Source organism: Gorilla gorilla, chromosome 14 (genome assembly GCF_029281585.2).
Source record: "Gorilla gorilla gorilla isolate KB3781 chromosome 14, NHGRI_mGorGor1-v2.1_pri, whole genome shotgun sequence".
NCBI classification, from domain to species: domain Eukaryota; kingdom Metazoa; phylum Chordata; class Mammalia; order Primates; family Hominidae; genus Gorilla; species Gorilla gorilla.
In genome coordinates this window covers 50,613,729-50,633,948 of record NC_073238.2, presented here as the reverse complement: position 1 = coordinate 50,633,948, position 20,220 = coordinate 50,613,729, and the positions used below count along the sequence as shown (strand labels likewise).

The window sequence follows — 20,220 nt, the reverse complement described above, 5'->3', positions numbered from 1 at the left end:
CTCACGGTTGTGTAGATCTTTTTTCAGAGCTTACAATCACATTAGGTATTCTATCAGTTTTACTTTCTTAAAAAATTCTTTTCTGTTGTCTCCTACTCCACCCTGGAGTGTTTGCCTAATTGTTATCTTGGAAACTCATCATCAGTCTTGGTATTCCTTTCATCAAACATGGTACCCAGCAAACAAGATGTAATAACTGAGCAATCACTTGGCTGGGTTTAGAAGCTATTTTTACTCAGAATTATGAATTAAATGTATAATTTCCTTCTTCTATTGTTGCCTTTAAGAAGTTCCTTAGCACTCTTACTTCTCTCTCTTTTTTTTTGTGTAAGTATTTTAAAGATGATCCTTTTGAGCCTAGTGTTCTAAAATGTCATGGTATGTTTCTTGGTGTGAAATCTTTTTTTCTTATTTATTTTTATTTTTTTGAAACAGAGTCTTGCTCTGTCGCCGAGGCTGGAGTGCAGTGGTGTGATCTCGGCTCACTGCAAGGTCTGCCTCCCGGGTTCAAGCAATTCTCCTATCTCAGCCTCCTGAGTAGCTGGGACTACAGGCGCCTGCCACCACGCCTGGCTAATATTTTTGTATTTTTAGTAGAGACGGGGTTTCACCTTGTTAGCCAGGATGGTCTCAATCTCCTGACCTTGTGATCTGCCCACCTCAGCCTCCCCTTTTTTTCTTATTTTTTGCCCATTGGTTTTTTTATTTACTTTTATTTGTTAGAGATGGGGTCTTGCTCTTTCAACCCAGGCTGGAGTACAGTGGTGTGATCATAGCTCACTGCAGCCTTGAATTCCTGCGCTCAAGTGATTCTCCTGCCTCACTTCCTGAGTAGCTGGAACTACAGGCACGCGCCAGCACGTCTGGCTAATTTTTTAATGTTTTCTTTGTAGAGATGGTCTCACTATGTTGCCCAGGCTGATCTCAAACTCCTGGACTCAAGCGATCCTCCTGTCTCAGCCTCCTAAAGTGCTGGGATTACAGGTGTCAGCCACTGTGCCCAACCTGTTGGTCTTTTTAAATTAGGAAATTCATGTTTTCCAATTCTAGGAAATTCTATGAATTATTTCTTTAATTCTTTCATCCCTTATTTTTTCTCTATTCTCTATTTCTAGGAGGTTTTTTGTTTGTTTGTTGGTTTTTTTTTGTTTTTTTTGTTGTTGTTTTTTTGATGGAGTCGCGCTCTGTGAACAGGCTGGAGTGCAGTGGCACTATCTCAGCTCAATGCAACCTCTGCCTTCCGGGTTCAAGCAATTCTCCTGTCTCAGCTTCCTGAGTAGCTGGGATACAGGTGCATGCCATGATGCCCTGGAAATTTTTTTGTATTTTTAGACGGGGTTTCACCATATTGGTCAGGCTGGTCTTGAGCTCCTGACCTCAGGTTATCTGCCCGCCTCAGCCTCCCATATTTCTAGAAGTTTTATTATTCAAATGATATGCCTTATAGACTGGGTCCTAATTTTCTTATTTATTCTTGCCTATTTTTCATCTCTGTGTTTTTGCTCTGCTTTCTGGGCATTTTCTATAATTGTATGACCTCATCCTTCTTGAGTTTTTCCTTCCTGCTTTTTAAATATTTAATTTCCCGGAGTTCCTTTTGTCACTCGAATATCCTTTTTTCAGTGTGCACGCATCCCACTTTTTATTTTATGGATGCGATATTTTCTTTTTCTTTATGTTGATATAAATGATAGGGTTTTTTTTTTTTTTTTTTTTTTTTTTTTTTACGTTTCCTGCACATTGTCCATTTCAACCAAATTACATTGCTCTTCTTTTAATCCTTTATACTGGATGTTTGCCCCATGTTTTGTGATCCTGGGCTGTATGTGTCTGTGTGTGAGTGTGTGCGTGTGAGTGAAGCACTAGAAAGCTGATCTGAGATTCTATGGGTGGAATCTATCAACTATGGCTTCTGAACAGTGAATTGCTTGGACAGTTTTCCTTAGGGAACTCTCACTGTCACTATTCTTTGTGTCTTTCTTCTTGGTGGTGATCAGATTCCTCAAGAAGATAACTTCCAATCTCCTTTCTTGAGGGGTGCCTGGCAGCTGGAACTCTAATTACCAAGTTGTGGGGAAGAAGGTGGTGGGTCTCAATAATCAATGTGTAACATTTCACTTAATCCCCCTGCTTTTGGTTTTTACCCTTAATCATGCCTGATAGTTTCTTATCCTCACTTTATTTTACATTCTTCTAGATCAAAGCACTCAGTCTTTCAGGGCTGTAGAGAAACAGTGTCCTGAGTGCTTGGTGTAGGAAAGATCTGAGGGTGCTAATTTGTAAATAGGCTTTCAACCAGTCCTCTTTTTTCAGCTCTATGTCTACTTCCTTTCCATAGGAAGATTGAATTCCATCAATTCTTATGCCTTTGGAGGTTCTTGATGTGATGTAAGTGCAGCTGCGTCTCTGATTTTCCCACTGACAGTTTAAAGCATCTGTTTTCTCAAGTGTGTTTTCTCAAGTGTGTTTTGGGAGTTTTCACTTGTCTGCCTCCTTTTTTTGACACCAAGTACTGTTGACTTTTCATCTTCCCTATTTGTCCTTGTGAGTTATGGCTTTATTATTTATCTGTTTTATTGAGGAATCACATAAAATGCATATAGTACCCTGATCTTACATGTATAGTTTAATGATTTTTATGTATATATACAGTAGTCCCCCCTAACCCCTTATCCAAGGGAGATAAGTTGCAAGACCCCTAGTGGATACCTGAAACCATGGATAGTGTGGCACCCAATTGCTTTCAATTGGAACATGTTTCTGTTCATATCTCAGCCTTTTCCATCTTGACTAAACACTTATCACATGCTTTGACCATAAGTTTTGCGGTTTGAGGGACAACAGCAAAACTGGCACTAATTTCTTTTTCCTTCTTCACAATTTCAGGACTAGAAAATATGTTATTAATGGTAGATCTTAGCAACCTCAGCGTATGATTTTTTTTCTTGTTAAGTTGAAAACTTTAACCTTTTCACTTGAAGGAAGCACTTCACAGCTTTTCAGTGTATCAAAATTGCCAGCATCACTACTATTGCACTTTGGGGCCATTATTAAGTAAAAAGAATTAGTTGAATCCAACCACCACAATATTGGAACAGTTGATCTGATAACCAAGATGGCTACTGTATTAGTCCGTTTTCACACTGCTGTAAAGAACTGCCCAAGACTGGGTACTTTATAAAGAAAAGAGGTTTAATTGACTCAGTTCTGTGTGGCTGGGGAGGCCTCAGGAAACTTACAGTCATGGCGGAAGATGAAGGGGAAGCAAAGACCTTCTTCACATGATGGCAGGAAAGAGAGAGCTAGCAAAAGCTGGAAAAACTGCCTTATAAAACCATCAGATGTTGTGAGAACTCACTATCAGGAGAACAGCATGGGGCAAACTGCCCTCCATGATCCAGTCATCTCCCACGGGGTCCCTCTCTTGACACCTGGGGATTATGGGTATTACAATTCAAGGTGAGATCTGGGTGGGGACATCGCCAAACCATATCAGCTACTAAGTGATCATGGGAGGGGAGCATAGACAGCATGGATGCCCTGGACAAAAGGATGATTCATGCCCCAGGGGGCACAGAGAGAGACAACAGGAGATTTAATCATGATACTGAGAATGTGCAATTTAAAATTTATGAATTATTTATCTCTGTAATTTTCCATTTAATATTAATATTTTCAGATCATGGTTGACTGCAGGTAACTGAAACCACAGAAAATGAAACTATACATAAGGGGGGACCACTGTACACCCTTGTAGTCATCACTCAGATCAACAGAGAACATTTTCAAAGGCCATGAGATTCCCTCCTGTACCTGTGAAGTCTATAGCCTCTACCTATAAGCACTATTTTGATTTATGTCATATCATAGACCAGTTTTTCCCATTTAATTCATTCATGTAGAATCATAGTATGTGGTCTCAATATGAAGTCTTTTGTATTTGGCTTTTCCTCAAAGAATTGGTGAGATTCATTGATGTTGCAGGCAATCAGGTTTAAAATTTTTTTTCTGTGTATTATTGCATTGTATGAATGAGTGAGCATTTGGGTTGTTTTAAGGATTTGCTTTTTGTGAATATAGTTGCTGTGAATATTGCTATACATGTTTTTGGCATGCACATGCATCCATTTCTCTTGGTTATATACCTGCAAGTGGAATTGTTGGGTCATTGAGTGGGTGTTTAGCTTTAGTAGAAACTGCCAGTTTTCCAAAATGTTGTATCATTTTTCAGCTTTCATCAGCAAGGTAGAAGAGTTCCACTTGTCTTCACTTAGCACTAATCAGTCTTTTAAATTTTAGCCATCTGTTAAGTGCCTAGTTGGTATCACTCGATTTTAGTTTCACTTTTCTGAGGGAATAGTATGTTGAACACCTTTTCAGATGCTTTTTAAAGATTTTCTTCTGTGAAGTGCCTATTCATGTATTTTTCTCACTAAGAAAAATGGTTGTTCCTTTTTCATAATCTTTCCAGAGTCATCTTAGTGGGATTTGGGGAAGCAACAGGGCTGTGTGGGGTAACCTGCCACCTTTAAGTGGAAATCAGGTAACAAAGTTTCATTCACATTTTTTTTCTCATTTCTATTTTCCCCAGTGTATGATTCAATTCATTTTTTATTGGCTGGATATAATCTGGATTTATATTATAATGAATTTTAGAATGAGACTCTTGTTTCAACCATAAGGATGTATGATAGGAAACTATTATAAGAAACCAGAACAAGAAAATTATTTAATAGATGTGTTCTGATTTATTCTCTTATGTTTTTAAATTAAGGTATTTTGGACCAAGAGTTTTTATTTATTTATCCATTCATCAAATACATGTTAAGTGCTTTCTTTATGACAGACCTAATAGTAGGCTTAAAGGATAGTATAATAGTGAACAAAACAGAGATAAGCGAGGCACTTGTCCTCTTAAAATATATTCAGGTAGGAGATATGAATCATAAGTAAACAATAGCTAAGCAAGATAATTAAATATGTCTCCAATTTTGCAGAAATGGAGCAAGAGCCACAAAATGGAGAACCTGCTGAAATTAAGATCATCAGAGAAGCATATAAGAAGGCCTTTTTATTTGTTAACAAAGGTCTGAATACAGATGAATTAGGTCAGAAGGAAGAAGCAAAGAACTACTATAAGCAAGGAATAGGACACCTGCTCAGAGGGATCAGCATTTCATCAAAAGAGTCTGAACACACAGGTCCTGGGTGGGAATCTGCTAGACAGATGCAACAGAAAATGAAAGAAACTCTACAGAATGTACGCACCAGGCTGGAAATTCTAGAGAAGGGTCTTGCCACTTCTCTGCAGAATGATCTTCAGGAGGTGCCCAAGTTATATCCAGAATTTCCACCTAAAGACATGTGTGAAAAATTACCAGAGCCTCAGTCTTTTAGTTCAGCTTCTCAGCATGCTGAAGTAAATGAAAACACCTCAACTCCAAGTGCAGGGGCAGTTGCTGCACCTGCTTCTCTCTCTTTACCATCACAAAGTTGTCCAGCAGAAGCTCCTCCTGCTTATACTCCTCAAGCTGCTGAAGGTCACTACACTGTATCCTATGGAACAGATTCTGGGGAGTTTTCATCAGTTGGAGAGGAGTTTTATAGGAATCATTCTCAGCCGCCGCCTCTTGAGACCTTAGGGCTGGATGCAGATGAATTGATTTTGATACCAAATGGAGTACAGATTTTTTTTGTAAATCCTGCAGGGGAGGTTAGTGCACCTTCGTATCCTGGGTACCTTCGAATTGTGAGGTTTTTGGATAATTCTCTCGATACGGTTCTAAACCGTCCTCCCGGGTTTCTTCAGGTAAGCCAAAGAAAAATGAAAGCATAATTTGAAATACGTGTAGACTACATCATTTTTATTTGTTAATGTTTATGTGTCCAGTATAAGTGCAAAAAGATAACGATAAATTCAACTTTGTTTTTAAATATATTCCATGAAATTATGAGCCTTGAACATCTGTTTGTGTTTGTCTTTTTCTTTTTTAAAAAAGATATATTAATAGTTTTATTTTGGTATTAAGTTTGTGATGATAAAACTTGAGAAGAGTGGTCATCCTTACATTTTTAATTCTTTATCTGAAGAAGAACCTAATAAGTTTAATTTCAAAAGGGATTTATGTAATTCCTGTGGATGTATAGCTGTAAATATTCACAAATGTTGTCAAGACTCAGCTGAGGGTCCGAACTGGGAGGGACCGAGCCCATGGTCCAGAACAGTTGTTCTCAACCCAGGGTAGTTTTGCCTCCCCAGAGAACGTTTGACAATGTCTGGAGGCATTTTTGGTTGTCATACTGGAAGTTGATTGCTACTGGCATAGTGGATAGAGGCCACGGATGCTGCCACACATTTTCACAGGACAGCCCTCATGAACAAAAAAAAATTTTCCTGCCCAAAATCTCAACTATGCCAAGGTTGAGAGACCCTGGTTTGGAAGTCGAGACTGTGGTGATAGTTTAAGATGTAATTCCAACAGTCCAAGCAGAGAAATTTACCAGAATGCACTTGGTCTAAGAGTAAAGAGTGCTACATAAAGATTGATGTCAGGGCATTGCTATGGATTTAGTGAGGTATTCTGAAGAGAGTGGTCCAGTGACAGTCTCGTTTTAAAAGATTGGATGTAGGTATAGGAAGATGAGTTCTTGAAATGAGGACTCAGTATACGTTGAGTATAACAAAGGAGTTAGCATTGAAGAAAGATCACTATTTAAGCAAAACAGATGTTTTGCCCACAGTCCAAATAATGTGGTTTAGTAATAGCACAGTGTATCTCTATTCATTTTCTCTTTTGGTATTCTCTCCTGTTGATTCTTATGTAGTTTTTATATGAAGTCAACTTGAAAGTTGTTTAAAGACAATTCGAGGCTTGCTAGGGATGTGTGAGGGAGATACTTTGAGGGCATTATTGAAAGGAAATATTTGATACTGGACAGAAAGAATATTGTGAATCCTGTAGATTATTTTAAGGAAGGAGCCTTAAGGTTACAAAGAGTGGGCTTATTGATTGGGGTTTGTAGTGGCGGGTGATGAAAGCTATAACAATTTCGACTAATAGTGTTGCACTGTAATGATGGAATAAAAAATCTCTGGGTCCTTAGCAACTGGAGATGGGGTAGTGAATGGCAGAAATACTGTACCGTGTTTACATTCACTCATCCATTGAAATGACTTGTAATTTAATACAAATTTGTCCTTAGTGCATTTAATTTTGTTTTTAATCTTTCTCATGTGTATTTTTTGTCCTAAACGAAAAGTAAAATTGCACCCAAAATTTAATTTGAGTCTCTTTAAGAGGTTCTCATTTGCTTGTATTCAGGTATTTGTAGCAGAGTGTCCTTAAAAGGAGTTAACATATGTGTTTACTGAATGTTTTTATCCAAAAAAAAAAAAAAACAATAATAATCCAACTAAATACTAGAAGTTAGATATTTCCTATGCTAAAAATCACTGTTAAAATCACTATTGGTCTAAATAGGAAATTAAGTTTTTTTGGTTTTAGGTAGATAGAATTCTGGAACTTCAAAAAAAGATTTTTCTTTTGGTTTTAGTTTTAATACCAAATACTTTTTAAACCTGTTAAATCTATAATTACAGAAACTGGACATGAGATTGCCCTCTGAAAATGAAACTGGGAAAAATCAGCCTATGGTGGATGACTCACTTATCTGTAATATCTTGTCCTAGGAAAGGTCTATAAAGTGTTGGTTTTTTTAAAGACAATTTGGTGATATTCCAGTTCAATTAAGGTGACCGGGATATAGATAATCTGAAAGAAACCGTGGAATAGTTAAAAAAAAAAAAAAAAAAAAAAAAGAAAACTTTCCTAAGTTTTATTTTAGAATAACTTTTACAATTTTTTTGTCAACTCTATACCTCTGCTATTACTTGCTTTATATTTTTACTAAATTGTCCCACTTGTCAGCTTTATCTTAATAATAACTGAAATTAAGGGAAATATGTATTTTTCTCATACATATTAAATAACTACTCAAATGTTAAAAGTTTGTGGGTAAGACTGTTTTGATGTTGAGCAGTTATATTTTGGTTTCTCAAAGAATGTATTGCATTAGAAATAAATTAGGCAGCCAGGATGTGAGCTTAAGTCTGTGTATGTACTGGCAAGCTGACCTCCCCAGATGACATTGCAGGAGAGCTTTTGTTATTTTGCTTTTAATTTCACAATAGATAGATAATCCATAAACATTAACTTAATCTATTCTGTTATGTCAGGTTCTCTTGGGTTTAGTACAAAAAATTATTCCATGTTGTGAGTGCTGAATTTCTTATTTATTTATTTATTTTTTCTTTGAGACAGAGTCTTGCTGTGTTGCCCAGGCTGGAGTGCAGTGGCACAATCTTGGCTCACTGCAACTTCCACCTCCCAGGTTCAGGTGATTCCTCTGCCTCAGCCTCCCAAGGAGCTGGAGCTAGGATTACAGGCATGCACTACCACACCCAGCTAATTTTTGTAGTTTTAGTAGAGACGGGGGTTTCACCATGTTGTCCAGGCAGGTCTTGAACTCCTGACCTCAAATAATCCCCCCGCCTCTCCTTGGCCTCCCAGAGTGTTGGGATTATAGGTGTGAGCCACTGTGCCCGGCCTGTGAGTGCTGGGTTTCTAATTAAAATACTTGTTCAGCTTCTCTGGTCCAGACTACATGTGTTAAAATCCAAGCTCCACTTTTTAGTTGTTGGTTCTGAGCGACTTAATTGACCTCTCTGTGCCTCAATTTTCTTGTACATAAAATGACAATAATAGTAACTGATTTCATAGGATTGTTAGGAGGATTAAATCAGTAAATACTATTATTTCAGTAAATATTTCAAGTAAATAATACCTGAAAATTATTTATTTACCACAAAAGGAATATCTGATTTCAATAACGAAAACCGTAACTTACTTTGATTATTATTTATTTAAAGCTGGAGTCATTATTGGTTAACACTAGGCTAGTTAAGGCCATCAGCTTTAAGATTGTATAATTAGTGGAGCCATGGCACATTTAGCACAGTCCTTACTGCAGAAAGATCAGACTAGCAAATGATTAATTTTCTTGGGGATTTGTTGATGTTGATGGTTCTTAAAGCCTTTTAAAATATGTTTCCAACTTTGAAGTGTTTATTTTCTAGTATAACAATTTTATTAAAACATAAGTGAAAATCTAGTTTCATTTATTTATATGTATTTTTTTTTCTTCTAATGAATCCTTTCAGGTTTGTGACTGGTTATATCCTCTAGTTCCTGATAGATCTCCGGTTCTGAAATGTACTGCGGGAGCCTACATGTTTCCTGATACAATGCTACAAGCAGCAGGATGCTTTGTGGGGGTCGTCCTGTCCTCTGAATTACCAGAGGATGATAGAGAGCTCTTTGAGGATCTGTTAAGGCAAATGTCTGACCTTCGGCTCCAGGTAACTTGTGTGATCATCTTTAGGGTGAAAAAAATCTACTTTAACATAAGCACTTCAGCTTTTAGAGAAATTGTGATAACCTCTACTGTAATCAAGGTTAGGAGACTGACAGTTCATCATTTGTTTGTGTGTTCACAGCTACATGCTTGGAATTTGCCATAATAGTGGTTAAGATTGTGAGCTCTAGAGTCAAATTGCCTGTATATGAATTCAAACTCTTCCACTTAATGACCGTTTAGCTCAGCTGTTCCTGATCTTCTCTATACTTTTATTTACTTATAAAATGGGGATAATAACAGTGTCCACTTCATTGGGCTGTGGTGAAAATTAAAAATTAATACATTAAGCACTTAGAGCGAGTAGTTATGCTCTGTGAATGTTAGCTATTGTTTTCACCACTGTTTTACTGCTCAGCTGGAAAAGGGTACTAATGGGTCTAAATAGTGACATGAAGACAATTTTAGCTTTAGTAGATAGGTTATGTTGGACATTTTAAGGGGTATGGTTGGCATTCTGAGGAAGAAACAGGCTTTGGTTGAGATAATTATCTTTGTTCTTGTGGTAAATGAAGGCCAAATAAAAAAATAAAAAGAAAATATGATTTAAAATATGATCATCCTGGAACTTTCCTTATTTGGCATGTTTCCTCTGCCCACATGCGTACCTGTAGAAATACAGTATTTGTGTTTAACAGGGAACTTGAATAGAGTATTATGGAGAGACTTTCTTTATATATTGTTGTAGCAAGAGGGAAAAAGTATTTTTGATTATGAATATTGACAGTCATCGGGTTGAATGAGGTGGGCATTATAATAGTATAATCTTTTATTCTCTCCTTCAATCAGCAGATACTTGGAATTCATTATTTAACTAGTTACTGTGTTAAGTGGTGGGATGGGCAAAGTATGAGAACAGGAGACCACGAAGGTGTGGGGGATGTGTGTGTGTGTGTATAAAAATATAAAATCAGCCCCTGTTCACCGGAGAATGACCTACCTGGTGGTCAACAAACCAGTACATTAGCATAGCAGCAATTATTTAACAAAATACATGATCAGCATACAGAAGTGTGTAGCCTCATTGTACTTGTGAGGAGGAATTCACAAAGGCAGGAATATGGTCAAATGAAGGAGTTCATCTTCACTTCACTGTTTACTGAGTGAAATGATGCTCTTGAGTATTCACAGACCTAATGTGGAACTATTTCTCCCTTCACCCCTACGTTAACTGGACCTGTACTACTGGGCTTTAGGAAAGAAACTAAGCAGACTTTTAGGTTGTATGTTTATTTTCTGTCTTCAATTTAATTTTTTGGTATTTGTATGTTATTTTTAGCTTGCTTTACTGTCCCAGAACTTCAACTGTAAACATAAGCTAGTTACTAGCTATAATTTTGACTGGTTTTTACTCTTAAGCATTCATTCAGCAAAGTGTATATTATGCAGAAAATTAAAAAATAAACCTTCCAATAATGCATAATGAAGTGGACATGAGTTTTGTTAATTGCCTTTAAATTCATTTTCTCTTGTATATGTTAACTGAAATTTATTCATTAATTAAATTTAAATGTAGCTGCATCTGATTCAAAGATAACTTATACCAACAACTGCTATAAGTTGTCTTTTATACTTTGTCTTTTGAAACTTACTTAGGCATATGCTATGAACCAAAGAACTCAGAGGTTTGGGGTTTGGTGATGAAACAAAAGAGAAGCATAGAGAAAAAAGCAAAAGTAGTTGTTACCGATAGACTGCCAAACTGACATTCAAACAAGTATGTCATTTGAGCATGGTGTAATATAGCTGGCAGAAAGTCATCTAAGAAAAATTCTGATTAGAGTTAAGCTTAAACCTTTATTCTCTAGGCCAACTGGAACAGAGCAGAAGAAGAAAATGAATTCCAAATCCCTGGAAGAACTAGATCCTCCTCTGACCAACTAAAAGAAGCCTCTGGCACTGATGTGAAACAGTTGGACCAAGGCAATAAGGATGTACGTCATAAAGGAAAACGTGGAAAAAGGGTAAATAAAAGAGTAATAAGTGTGTGTGTTGTCTTCTAATGGTACCTTTCTCCAGTTTCATGTATTTATATGATCATATTCCCATATACTAAAGCAAAGCAACTTGTGCATTAGTCAACAAAGTGATCACTGGCAAAAACAATTAGAATCAGTTGTAGTATTTCCCTTTTAAAGTGTGTGTTACTTAAACTATTTTAAAAGATACTCTGTGTTTGGGGGATAGATTTTTTTCCCGACTGTTTGAGAGATTTTATTTTTTTTGAGACAGGATCCTGCCTTGTCGCCCAGGCTGGAGTGCAGTGGTGCAAACATGGCTCACTGCAGCCTTGACCTCCCAGGCTCATGTGATCCTCCTGCCTCACCCTCCACGAGTAGCCAGCATTACAGACATGAGCCACCATACCTGGCCAAAATATTTTTATATTTGCATTAGTGATGCACATACTTTCTTATTTGTTTTGTGTTATTCTCTGCCTTCCTATATTCACTAAGAGCTTGGGGGCTAGATATGCTACTGTCTTTTTTTTTCTTACACTGCCATTTTTATTCAGTTTCCTGTTTTTTTATGGATGGGCAACAGGACAGAGATTTGATTTTAAAAAATATACTGAGTGGTTTCTTCTTTCATTTCATAGGCTCTGAGTATGTAATATATTCTAACTGGTAAATTTGGATTAGAGTTCAGGAAATATTTATTGAGAGCTAGAATGTTAGGCCTACATAGTGGAAAAAGTTTAAATTTCTTGTCTCAATGAATTTACTGTCTAATGGAAAGAACAGATTAGCAAAGAGATCATTTCTATCCAATGTGGCTATTAGATAGAAGATGCAGCCTAGCCTAAGAGATAAGTGTGGGTGGATGAGTGGTATGGGAAGCAGTGAGGAGCCCCCTCCTACAGGACATTATGACTAAAATGAGTCTTCAAGGATAAAGAAGAGTTGGCCTTATGAATAGCAAATTTAAGGGGATTCTAGGCAGAAGTGGTAATATAAGCAAGTATATGAATAAAACAGCATTGTCTTGAGTATCGTAGGCAGTTTAGTATTGTTCATTGCTATATTCCAAATGGTAAATGCTCAATAATTATCTTTGGAATTGATGAATATCACGTGAATATTCTACATTTATTTGCAAAGTGTCACTGTGGTTTATGTTGAACATCTTAGACCAGCTATATGAGGATACTGGGAGTCCAAAATGGTTCCAAGATATATATTTTACTTAAAAACGTTGTTTTAAAATTAATCACAAGAAACCAAAGTTAAAGGGTACAAAAGAGTATATGGTAAAAAATAAGTCTGGGCCCTATTACTGTCCACCAACCACCTAGCTCCCCTGTCCAGACACATAATCTTCCCCTGTCTCCTCACCCCCGCAGATGTAGTCTCACTCTGTCGCCCAGGCTGGAGTGCAGTGGTGCGATCTCAGCTGACTGCAACCTCCGCCTCCCGGGTTCAAGCAATTCTCGTGTCTCAACCTCATGAGCAGCTGGGATTATAGGTGCCTGCCATCATGCCCGGCTAATGTTTGTATTTTTAGTAGAGATGGGGTTTCAGTTTCACCATGTTGGCCAGGCTAATCTCGAACTCCTGACCTCAGGTGGTCCACCCACCTCGGCCTCCCAAAGTGCTGGGATTACAGGCATGAGCCAGCATGCCTGGCCTCAGACACATAATTATTAACTTCTATTGTCCTTCTAGATATATTTTATGCATAAATACACACACACAGAGACATATATAATATTTAACATAAATGGTGGCATGTAAAACATAATGTTTTGCTCCTTGCTTTTTTACTTAACAGTATATTTGGAAATTCTTCCATATAATTTAGAACTTCGTGTTTTAAAATTTAATTTCTTGTTCTAAAAAAATCAAATGATATTAAAAAGTATATGCAGTGAAAAGCTTTAGATTTTACTTATGGGTGACTTTTATCCCATGTAGAAGTTGTTTTGTTTAATGTTGTTTTTATATTTTATGTGACATTCTTTGTGTTACTGGCCACTTTGATTTTCAAGTTATTTTATTATAACTTGAACTCAGACCTATTAACTCAGACCTCAGTTAGCCTGCCTCTTCTTAGAATGAGTTCATTTAGCTTTAAGAGTTTGGGTGTTGGCCCAGGCTCTCATCACAGCTGTTCAGGTAGCAAAGTATAGATATATGTTCTCCATTTCCTCTTAAATGGAATAGCAGATTATTCTGTGTTTATATATTCCTTCTTGTTTCAAATTAGACATTTGTTTGATCTCTGTCAAAACCAGTTTATGAATTCATCTTTGCTTACTGATTGAGTCATTTAACAAAAATCTTTTAATCTTACTGAGTACCATGTGCACACTAATATCTAGGGATGATATCTGTTTGAAGGAAATCAGTCTAGTCCAGAAAAGAAAAAAGTCAATTTAAATGATTTGTTAAATGCCATATTGGACTTATATTGGTATTTAAATCTTACCAGTCAAGATTTATATGGACCAGAACAGTTTTCAACTTCATGGCAGTTCTGGTATTGTACTTTATAAGACCATACTGGTAACTAGGTTGGCTGGAGATATTTTTCATTAATTTTATCTAGTATTTGTTGGCTTCATATTTGTTACGTAATGCTTACAGTTTTCCCCCTCTTAGTACTAACTCTTCACATTTTGAAACATTTTTACTGTTTAGGCTAAAGATACTTCAAGTGAAGAAGTTAACCTGAGTCACATTGTACCATGTGAGCCAGTTCCAGAAGAAAAGCCAAAAGAATTACCTGAATGGAGTGAAAAAGTGGCTCACAACATTTTGTCAGGTATTACAGTAATGTTAATTTTTTTCCCTGTATGACATTAAGCCTTTGGAACCAAATAAAGATATTGTTTATTAGGGAATACTGAGAAAGATAATATTTTGTATTTTGGTTTTAAATGATCAATTTAGAAATAAATGTAGAAGGAACTAGTCTTTTGAAACATCAGATATTGTCATATAAGTATAAATTCTTCCTGGCCTATTATTCTGTTTTACTATTGGGAAAATGGATAGTGAAAAGCTTCAGGAATCTTCAAACTCTTAATAGTTCTGAATCTAAAATTAGTTATGTTCGTTTCCCCTTTGAAGCTCCCTCTTAACCTCCCCCTACCCCTATCCCTCAGCTGTGGTCTGAATGTGTCCCTTCAAAATTCATATATTGAAATCCTAACCCCTGAGGTGATGGTTTTAGGAGGTGGGGCCTTTGGAAGGTGATTAGGTCATGAGGGAGGAGCCCTCATCAATGGGATTAGTCCCTTATAAAAGAGATCCCAAAGAGCTGCCTTGTCCCTTTCACTATGTGAGGAAGCAGTAAGAAGGTGTCATTCTATGAACCAGGAAGTGGGCCCCTCACCAGAGACCAAATCTGCCAGCACCTTAGTCTTGTACTTCCCAGCCTCTAGAATTGTGAGAAATAAATTTTTGTTGTTAATAAGCTACTAGTTTATGATATTTTGTTATAGCAGCACAAATGGACTCAGATACCCACCAAAAAATGAGAACATGTTCATCCATCTTTGGAAGCAAAGCAGCACTGTATAAACTATACAGCAATGCAGACATGAGAACATCTGAGGGTTATAGCCAAGCTCTTTGAGAAGTAGTCTCTGCCATTTAATTATGGTTATAAAGGGCTTCAGATCAATTATTCTGAAGCCAGAATGATCATTAGTGACACATCTTTCTACTTTAATTGGTTAACATTTCACATAGCTTTTTAGCTGTAGTAACTCTCTGATTTATACCTTTTATTTTGTTTTTTAAAAAATATTGCCAATCACCATTCAGTGTGTCAAATTCATAACCCCATTAAATGGGTCTTGACTCATTTAAACGACTGTCAATTCAGGTTTCCATGTCCACTAAAATCCATTTTAAAAGATGTCTAAAGCAGAGGAAATCTTCAACATAAAAAACCAACAAGCTAAAATAATTAGCTAGCTAGGAACTAATAAAATACTTTTCCTAGTGCCAAAGAACTATGCTTGAGACAAGAAAAAAAGATAGAGCCAAATTTTAAAATGTAGTTGCGATAGTTAAAATTGACTTGAAAGAGATTTACAAAGAAACTGCAATGAAAAACCTTTTCATTTTTACCACCCTACCCCCCAACTTTATAGGCTGCTAAGCATTATTATTAGGAGGCCATCATTCAGAAAACTTGCTTGTTACCCCAACACACTAAATTCAAAGGTCATTTTCCCAAGTTTTTGGAATTTATACTTGTCAGGCCTCTGAGCCCAAGCCAAGCCATCACATCCGTGGTGACTTGCACGTATATGCCCAGATGGCCTGAAGTAACTGAAGAATCACAAAAGAAGTGAATATGCCCTCCTCTGCCTTAACTGATGACATTCCACCACAAAAGAAGTGAAAATGGCTGGTCCTTGCCTTAAGTGATGACATTACCTTGTGAAAGTCCTTTTCCTGGCTCATCCTGGCTCAAAAAGCTCCCCCACTGAGCACCTTGCGACCCCCACTCCTGCCCGCCAGAGAACAAATCCCCTTTGACTGTAATTTTCCTTTATCTACCCAAATCCTATAAAACGGCCCCACCCTTATCTCCCTTCGCTGACTCTTTTTGGTCTCAGCCCGCTTGCACCCAGGTGAAATAAACAGCCTTGTTGCTCACACAAAGCCTGTTTGGTGGTCTCTTCACATGGACGCAAGTGAAAATACTGTTACAAGTTTGTTCCATTTACTACTGCTATGTAACAAACTGCCCCAAACCCAAAGGCACAAAACAACAAACATTTGTTTCTGTGGAATTCAGTGGGCCAGGTATTTGGAAAGGTCACAGCAGGAGTGGCTTATATCTCTTTCATGGTATCTAAGGGCTTCATCTGGGAAGACTCAAAGACTAGCTAGTGACTTGACAATAAGCTGAAGACTGGAATCATTACTAACACCTCTGGCATCTAGGCTGGGAGAGGTCAAAGTCTAGGACTGCCAAATAGAGTGCCTACACATGGCCTCTTGTGGCTGGACTTCCACCCAGCATGGTGGCCTTAGGCTAGTCTGGCTTCTACATAGTGACTTGGGGCTTCAAATGTGAATCATCCAGCAAACAGACAGAAGCTGCATTACCATTTCTGACATACTCTTGGAAATTTCCAACATCATTTGGTTAAAAGCAAACAACAAGCCAGCCCAGATGCAAGGAATGTGACATAGACCCCACTTCCCTCTGGGAAGAATGTCAAGATCTTGTGGAAAGATTAACATTCAGAATAGCAGGCACTGTTTGTGGTCATCTTCAGAAATTTTTTCATCAGCTGCCACTAAATCTCAGGCCTCCTAGGTACTATAGATACCACACCATGGTGCTACCAGAAGCAGTACAGGCAGTAAATCCTGGGAAGAGGTCTCTTTGGAGATTTCAAAATAACTTTCAGCAGTGCATAATTTTAAAACAAGCAAAAACTGTGTTCTGGTAACACTCAGAGGCCTTCTTTATTACTTAAGACCTCAGTTTCTTCATGCCAATACCTCTTTTCCTTTTTATTCTATACCTTCAGGGCTGGGGTTCTAGTAATGTCCTCATAGTTGGTAACTGTAAACTATTTAACTGCCTATCAGAGTATATGTCTCTTTATGAGCTTTTTAATAGGTAGAACGAATAGTTCGTCAAATGTTTATGGTACAAGTAAAACAAAGGGGGGCAGAAAATTAATAAAGATTTACTCCAGGGAAAATTATCTGATCTATCAAGAGACTATTGTTACCTGACTAACTCAGTCTATGTACAAAATGAGTAACCAGGGATATAAATTGAGCTCATTCATCTTAGCCCATAATTGGTGCCTGTCCACTGTCAAAGAATAAGTAAAGATCACTAAAAGCTAGTCTGAGGTTTTCCTAATGTAAAAGGTAAAAAAAGTAAAACAACCATGCTGAAAGTTTACCTGTATAGGCTTGAGAAACCTAGACTTAACACTTTAAGAAGGCAGCGGCTATGCAGTATCAATGGAGTAGAGCCTAGTAAGCTAATTTGGGAGGAGGTAGAGGGTTGCTGACAATAAACTGATGGAGCCCACCTTTGGAGCAATCTACCTTCAACCATTCTGAAACACTTTAGTGGTTGTGAGATAGCAAAACATCATCAAGGGTATTTGAATGTCCCCTCTCAACTCCCTAGTCTTTCTCAATTTAATTTACAGATGGACTCTGGAATGCTAGGCAAACAGTTGACATGGAGTGAGACGGAATGATCACTTTCTGCCTACCTATTCCAACATATCATCCTAGGGTTGAGAGTGAGCAGAACGGAGGCAACTATGATGCCTCCATAAGGTTTCTCCAAGATTATGCATTTTTTGCTACCATTTTGTGCTTCTAGGCCCTAGCAAAAACTTTTCCATTTTGGTTAATTCAGTCTGTTAAAGAATAGACAAACAAGTCCTCCTGTTCTTCAGTAGATTATTTCTGGGACTCCATTGGCCTAGTACAGTCTTCCAGCTGTCAGATCCACAAAGACCTTTATTCTGGCATAAATTATATAGAATGAACAAAACATCAAAGAGCAATCATATATTCAATTTATACTTTGATGGGTATAGGGTGGTTAAGTGCTAAGACAAATCATTTCTAGGTTTTTAGAGGACTACGTCAAACATAAGATACATGTCATATGATTGGAAATTTCAGTAGTAGCCATGTGCTAGCCAATTTTCTGCCAATTTTCCCCCTCTTAGCCAGAAATAAAGAATATCAAAAGCTGAAAATAAAAAGATCAGTGATCAGTGTTTTAAACTCATATTTCTCATGATAAAAATTATTAAAACTTACCAGAAAAGTTGGGTTCTATATAATCTTAGGGTTCAGCTAGCTTTTTACCAGGAGAGAAAGCTGTGATTTGGGACTTCTGTGTTTTTGTGTTTTGTTTTGTTTTGTTTTGTTTTTTGAGACAGAGTCTCGCTCTGTTACCCAAGTCGGAGTGCGGTGACGCTATCTCGGCTCACTGCAAACTCTGCCTTCAGGGTTTAAGTGACTCTCCTGCCTCAGCTTCCTGAGTAGCTGGGACTACAGGTGCACACCACCACACCCAGCTAATTTTTGTATTTTTAGTAAAGGCAAGGTTTCACCATATTGGCCAGGCTGATCTCGAGCTCCTGACCTCAGGTGATCCACCCAACTTGGCCTTCCAAAGTGCTGAGTTTCATGCGCGTCCGTGTGAAGAGACCACCAAACGGGCTTTGTGTGAGCAACATGGCTGTTTATTTCACCTGGGTGCAGGTGGGCTGAGTCCAAAAAGAGAATCAGCAAAGGGAGATAAGGGTGGGGCCATTTTATAGGATTTGGGTAGGTAAAGGAAAATTACAGTCAAAGGGGGTTTGTTCTCGGGCGGGCAGGAGTGGGGGTCACAAGGTGCTCAGTGGGGGTGCTTTTTGAGCCAGGATGAGCTAGGAAAAGGACTTTCACAAGGTAATGTCATCACTTAAGGCAAGGACCAGCCATTTACACTTCTTTTGTGGTGGAATGTCATCAGTTAAGGTGGGGCAAGGCATATTCACTTCTTTTGTGATTCTTCAGTTACTTCAGGCCATCTGGGCGTATATGTGCAAGTCACAGGGGATGTGATGGCTTGGCTTGGGCTCAGAGGCCTGACATTCCTGACTTCTTATATTAATAAAAATAAAACAAAATAGTGTTGAAGTGTTGGGGCGGTGAAAATTTTTGGGGGGTGGTATGGAGAGAGAATGGGCGATGTTTCTCAGGGCTGCTTCAAGCGGGATTAGGGGCGGCGTGGGAACCTAGAGTGGGAGAGATTAAGCTGAAGGGAGGTCTTGTGGTAAGGAGTGATATTGTGGGGTTGTTAGAAGAAACATTTGTCGTGTAGAATAATTGGTGATGGCCTAGATACGGTTTTGGATGAATTGAGAAACTAAATGGAATAACAGAAGGAGAAAAACAGGTATAAAAGATCTAAGAATTGGGACGACTCAGGATATCTGATTAGAGAGTGCCTGAGGAGATTCAACATAGTCCTGCCAGCAAAGATTATTTATTTACTTCAAGAGTTAAGAGTGGCAGTTTGGGGACAGCACCAGGAGATATCAGCTGTGATGGCTTGGAAAAACAGTGTAAACCGGCAGTGTAAACAAGAGCAGGGCATGTATGAGTAGTTGAGAACGGTGAATAGGAGTATGACTAGACAGAAGATAGTAGGGATGACAGGTTTTTTGGGGCACAGTCTAAGTTGGTCTGGTGTCTCGAATGAGACTGGGGCCTAATAAGGAGCGTCTGTACAGGAGCTTAAATGGGCTGTACCCTGTAGCATTCCGAGGACAGGCCTGAATTCTGAGAAAGGAAACTGGTAAAAGTATTGTCCAGTCCTTTTTAAGTTGGTGGCTGAGCTTGGTGAGGTGTGTTTTTAAAAGACCTTTAGTCTATTCTACTTTTCTTGAAGATGGAGGACCGTAAGGGATATAAAGGTTTCACTGAATACTAAGAGCCTGAAAAACTGCTGGCTGATTTGACTAATAAAGGCTTGTCTGTTGTCAGACTGTATTGAGGTGGGAAGGCTAAACTGAGGAATTATGTCTGACAGAAGGGAAGAAATGACTGCAGTGGCTTTCTCAGACCCTGTAGGAAAGGACTCTACCTATCCAGTGAAATTGTCTACCTAGACTAAGAGGTATTTTAGTTATCTGACTTGGGGCATGTTGAGTAAAGCTAATTTGCCAGTCCTGGGTGGGAGCAAATCCTCGAGCTTGATGTGTAGGGAAGGGAGGGGGCTTGAATAATCTCTGAGGAGTAGTAG

General features: G+C 38.1%; 1 protein-coding gene across 12 annotated transcripts in view; it reads left to right on the top strand.

Moving 5' to 3' along the window:
• SPART (spartin) overlaps positions 1 to 20,220 on the top strand; it is a 67,249-nt gene that overhangs the window by 29,440 nt on the left and 17,589 nt on the right. For 6 of the 12 annotated variants that reach the window (XM_019039836.4, XM_055360663.2, XM_004054380.5 and 3 more), the window contains exons 2-6: positions 4,472 to 4,543; positions 4,998 to 5,809; positions 9,221 to 9,418; positions 11,283 to 11,438; positions 14,115 to 14,238. In XM_019039836.4, coding sequence (XP_018895381.3) covers positions 5,000 to 5,809; positions 9,221 to 9,418; positions 11,283 to 11,438; positions 14,115 to 14,238 — 1,288 coding nt within the window. In that variant the 5' untranslated portion in view covers positions 4,472 to 4,543; positions 4,998 to 4,999. The remainder of the gene's footprint in view (positions 1 to 4,471; positions 4,544 to 4,997; positions 5,810 to 9,220; positions 9,419 to 11,282; positions 11,439 to 14,114; positions 14,239 to 20,220) is intronic. The other 6 variants (XM_055360661.2, XM_004054378.5, XM_019039839.4 and 3 more) reach the window with 1 other exon arrangement.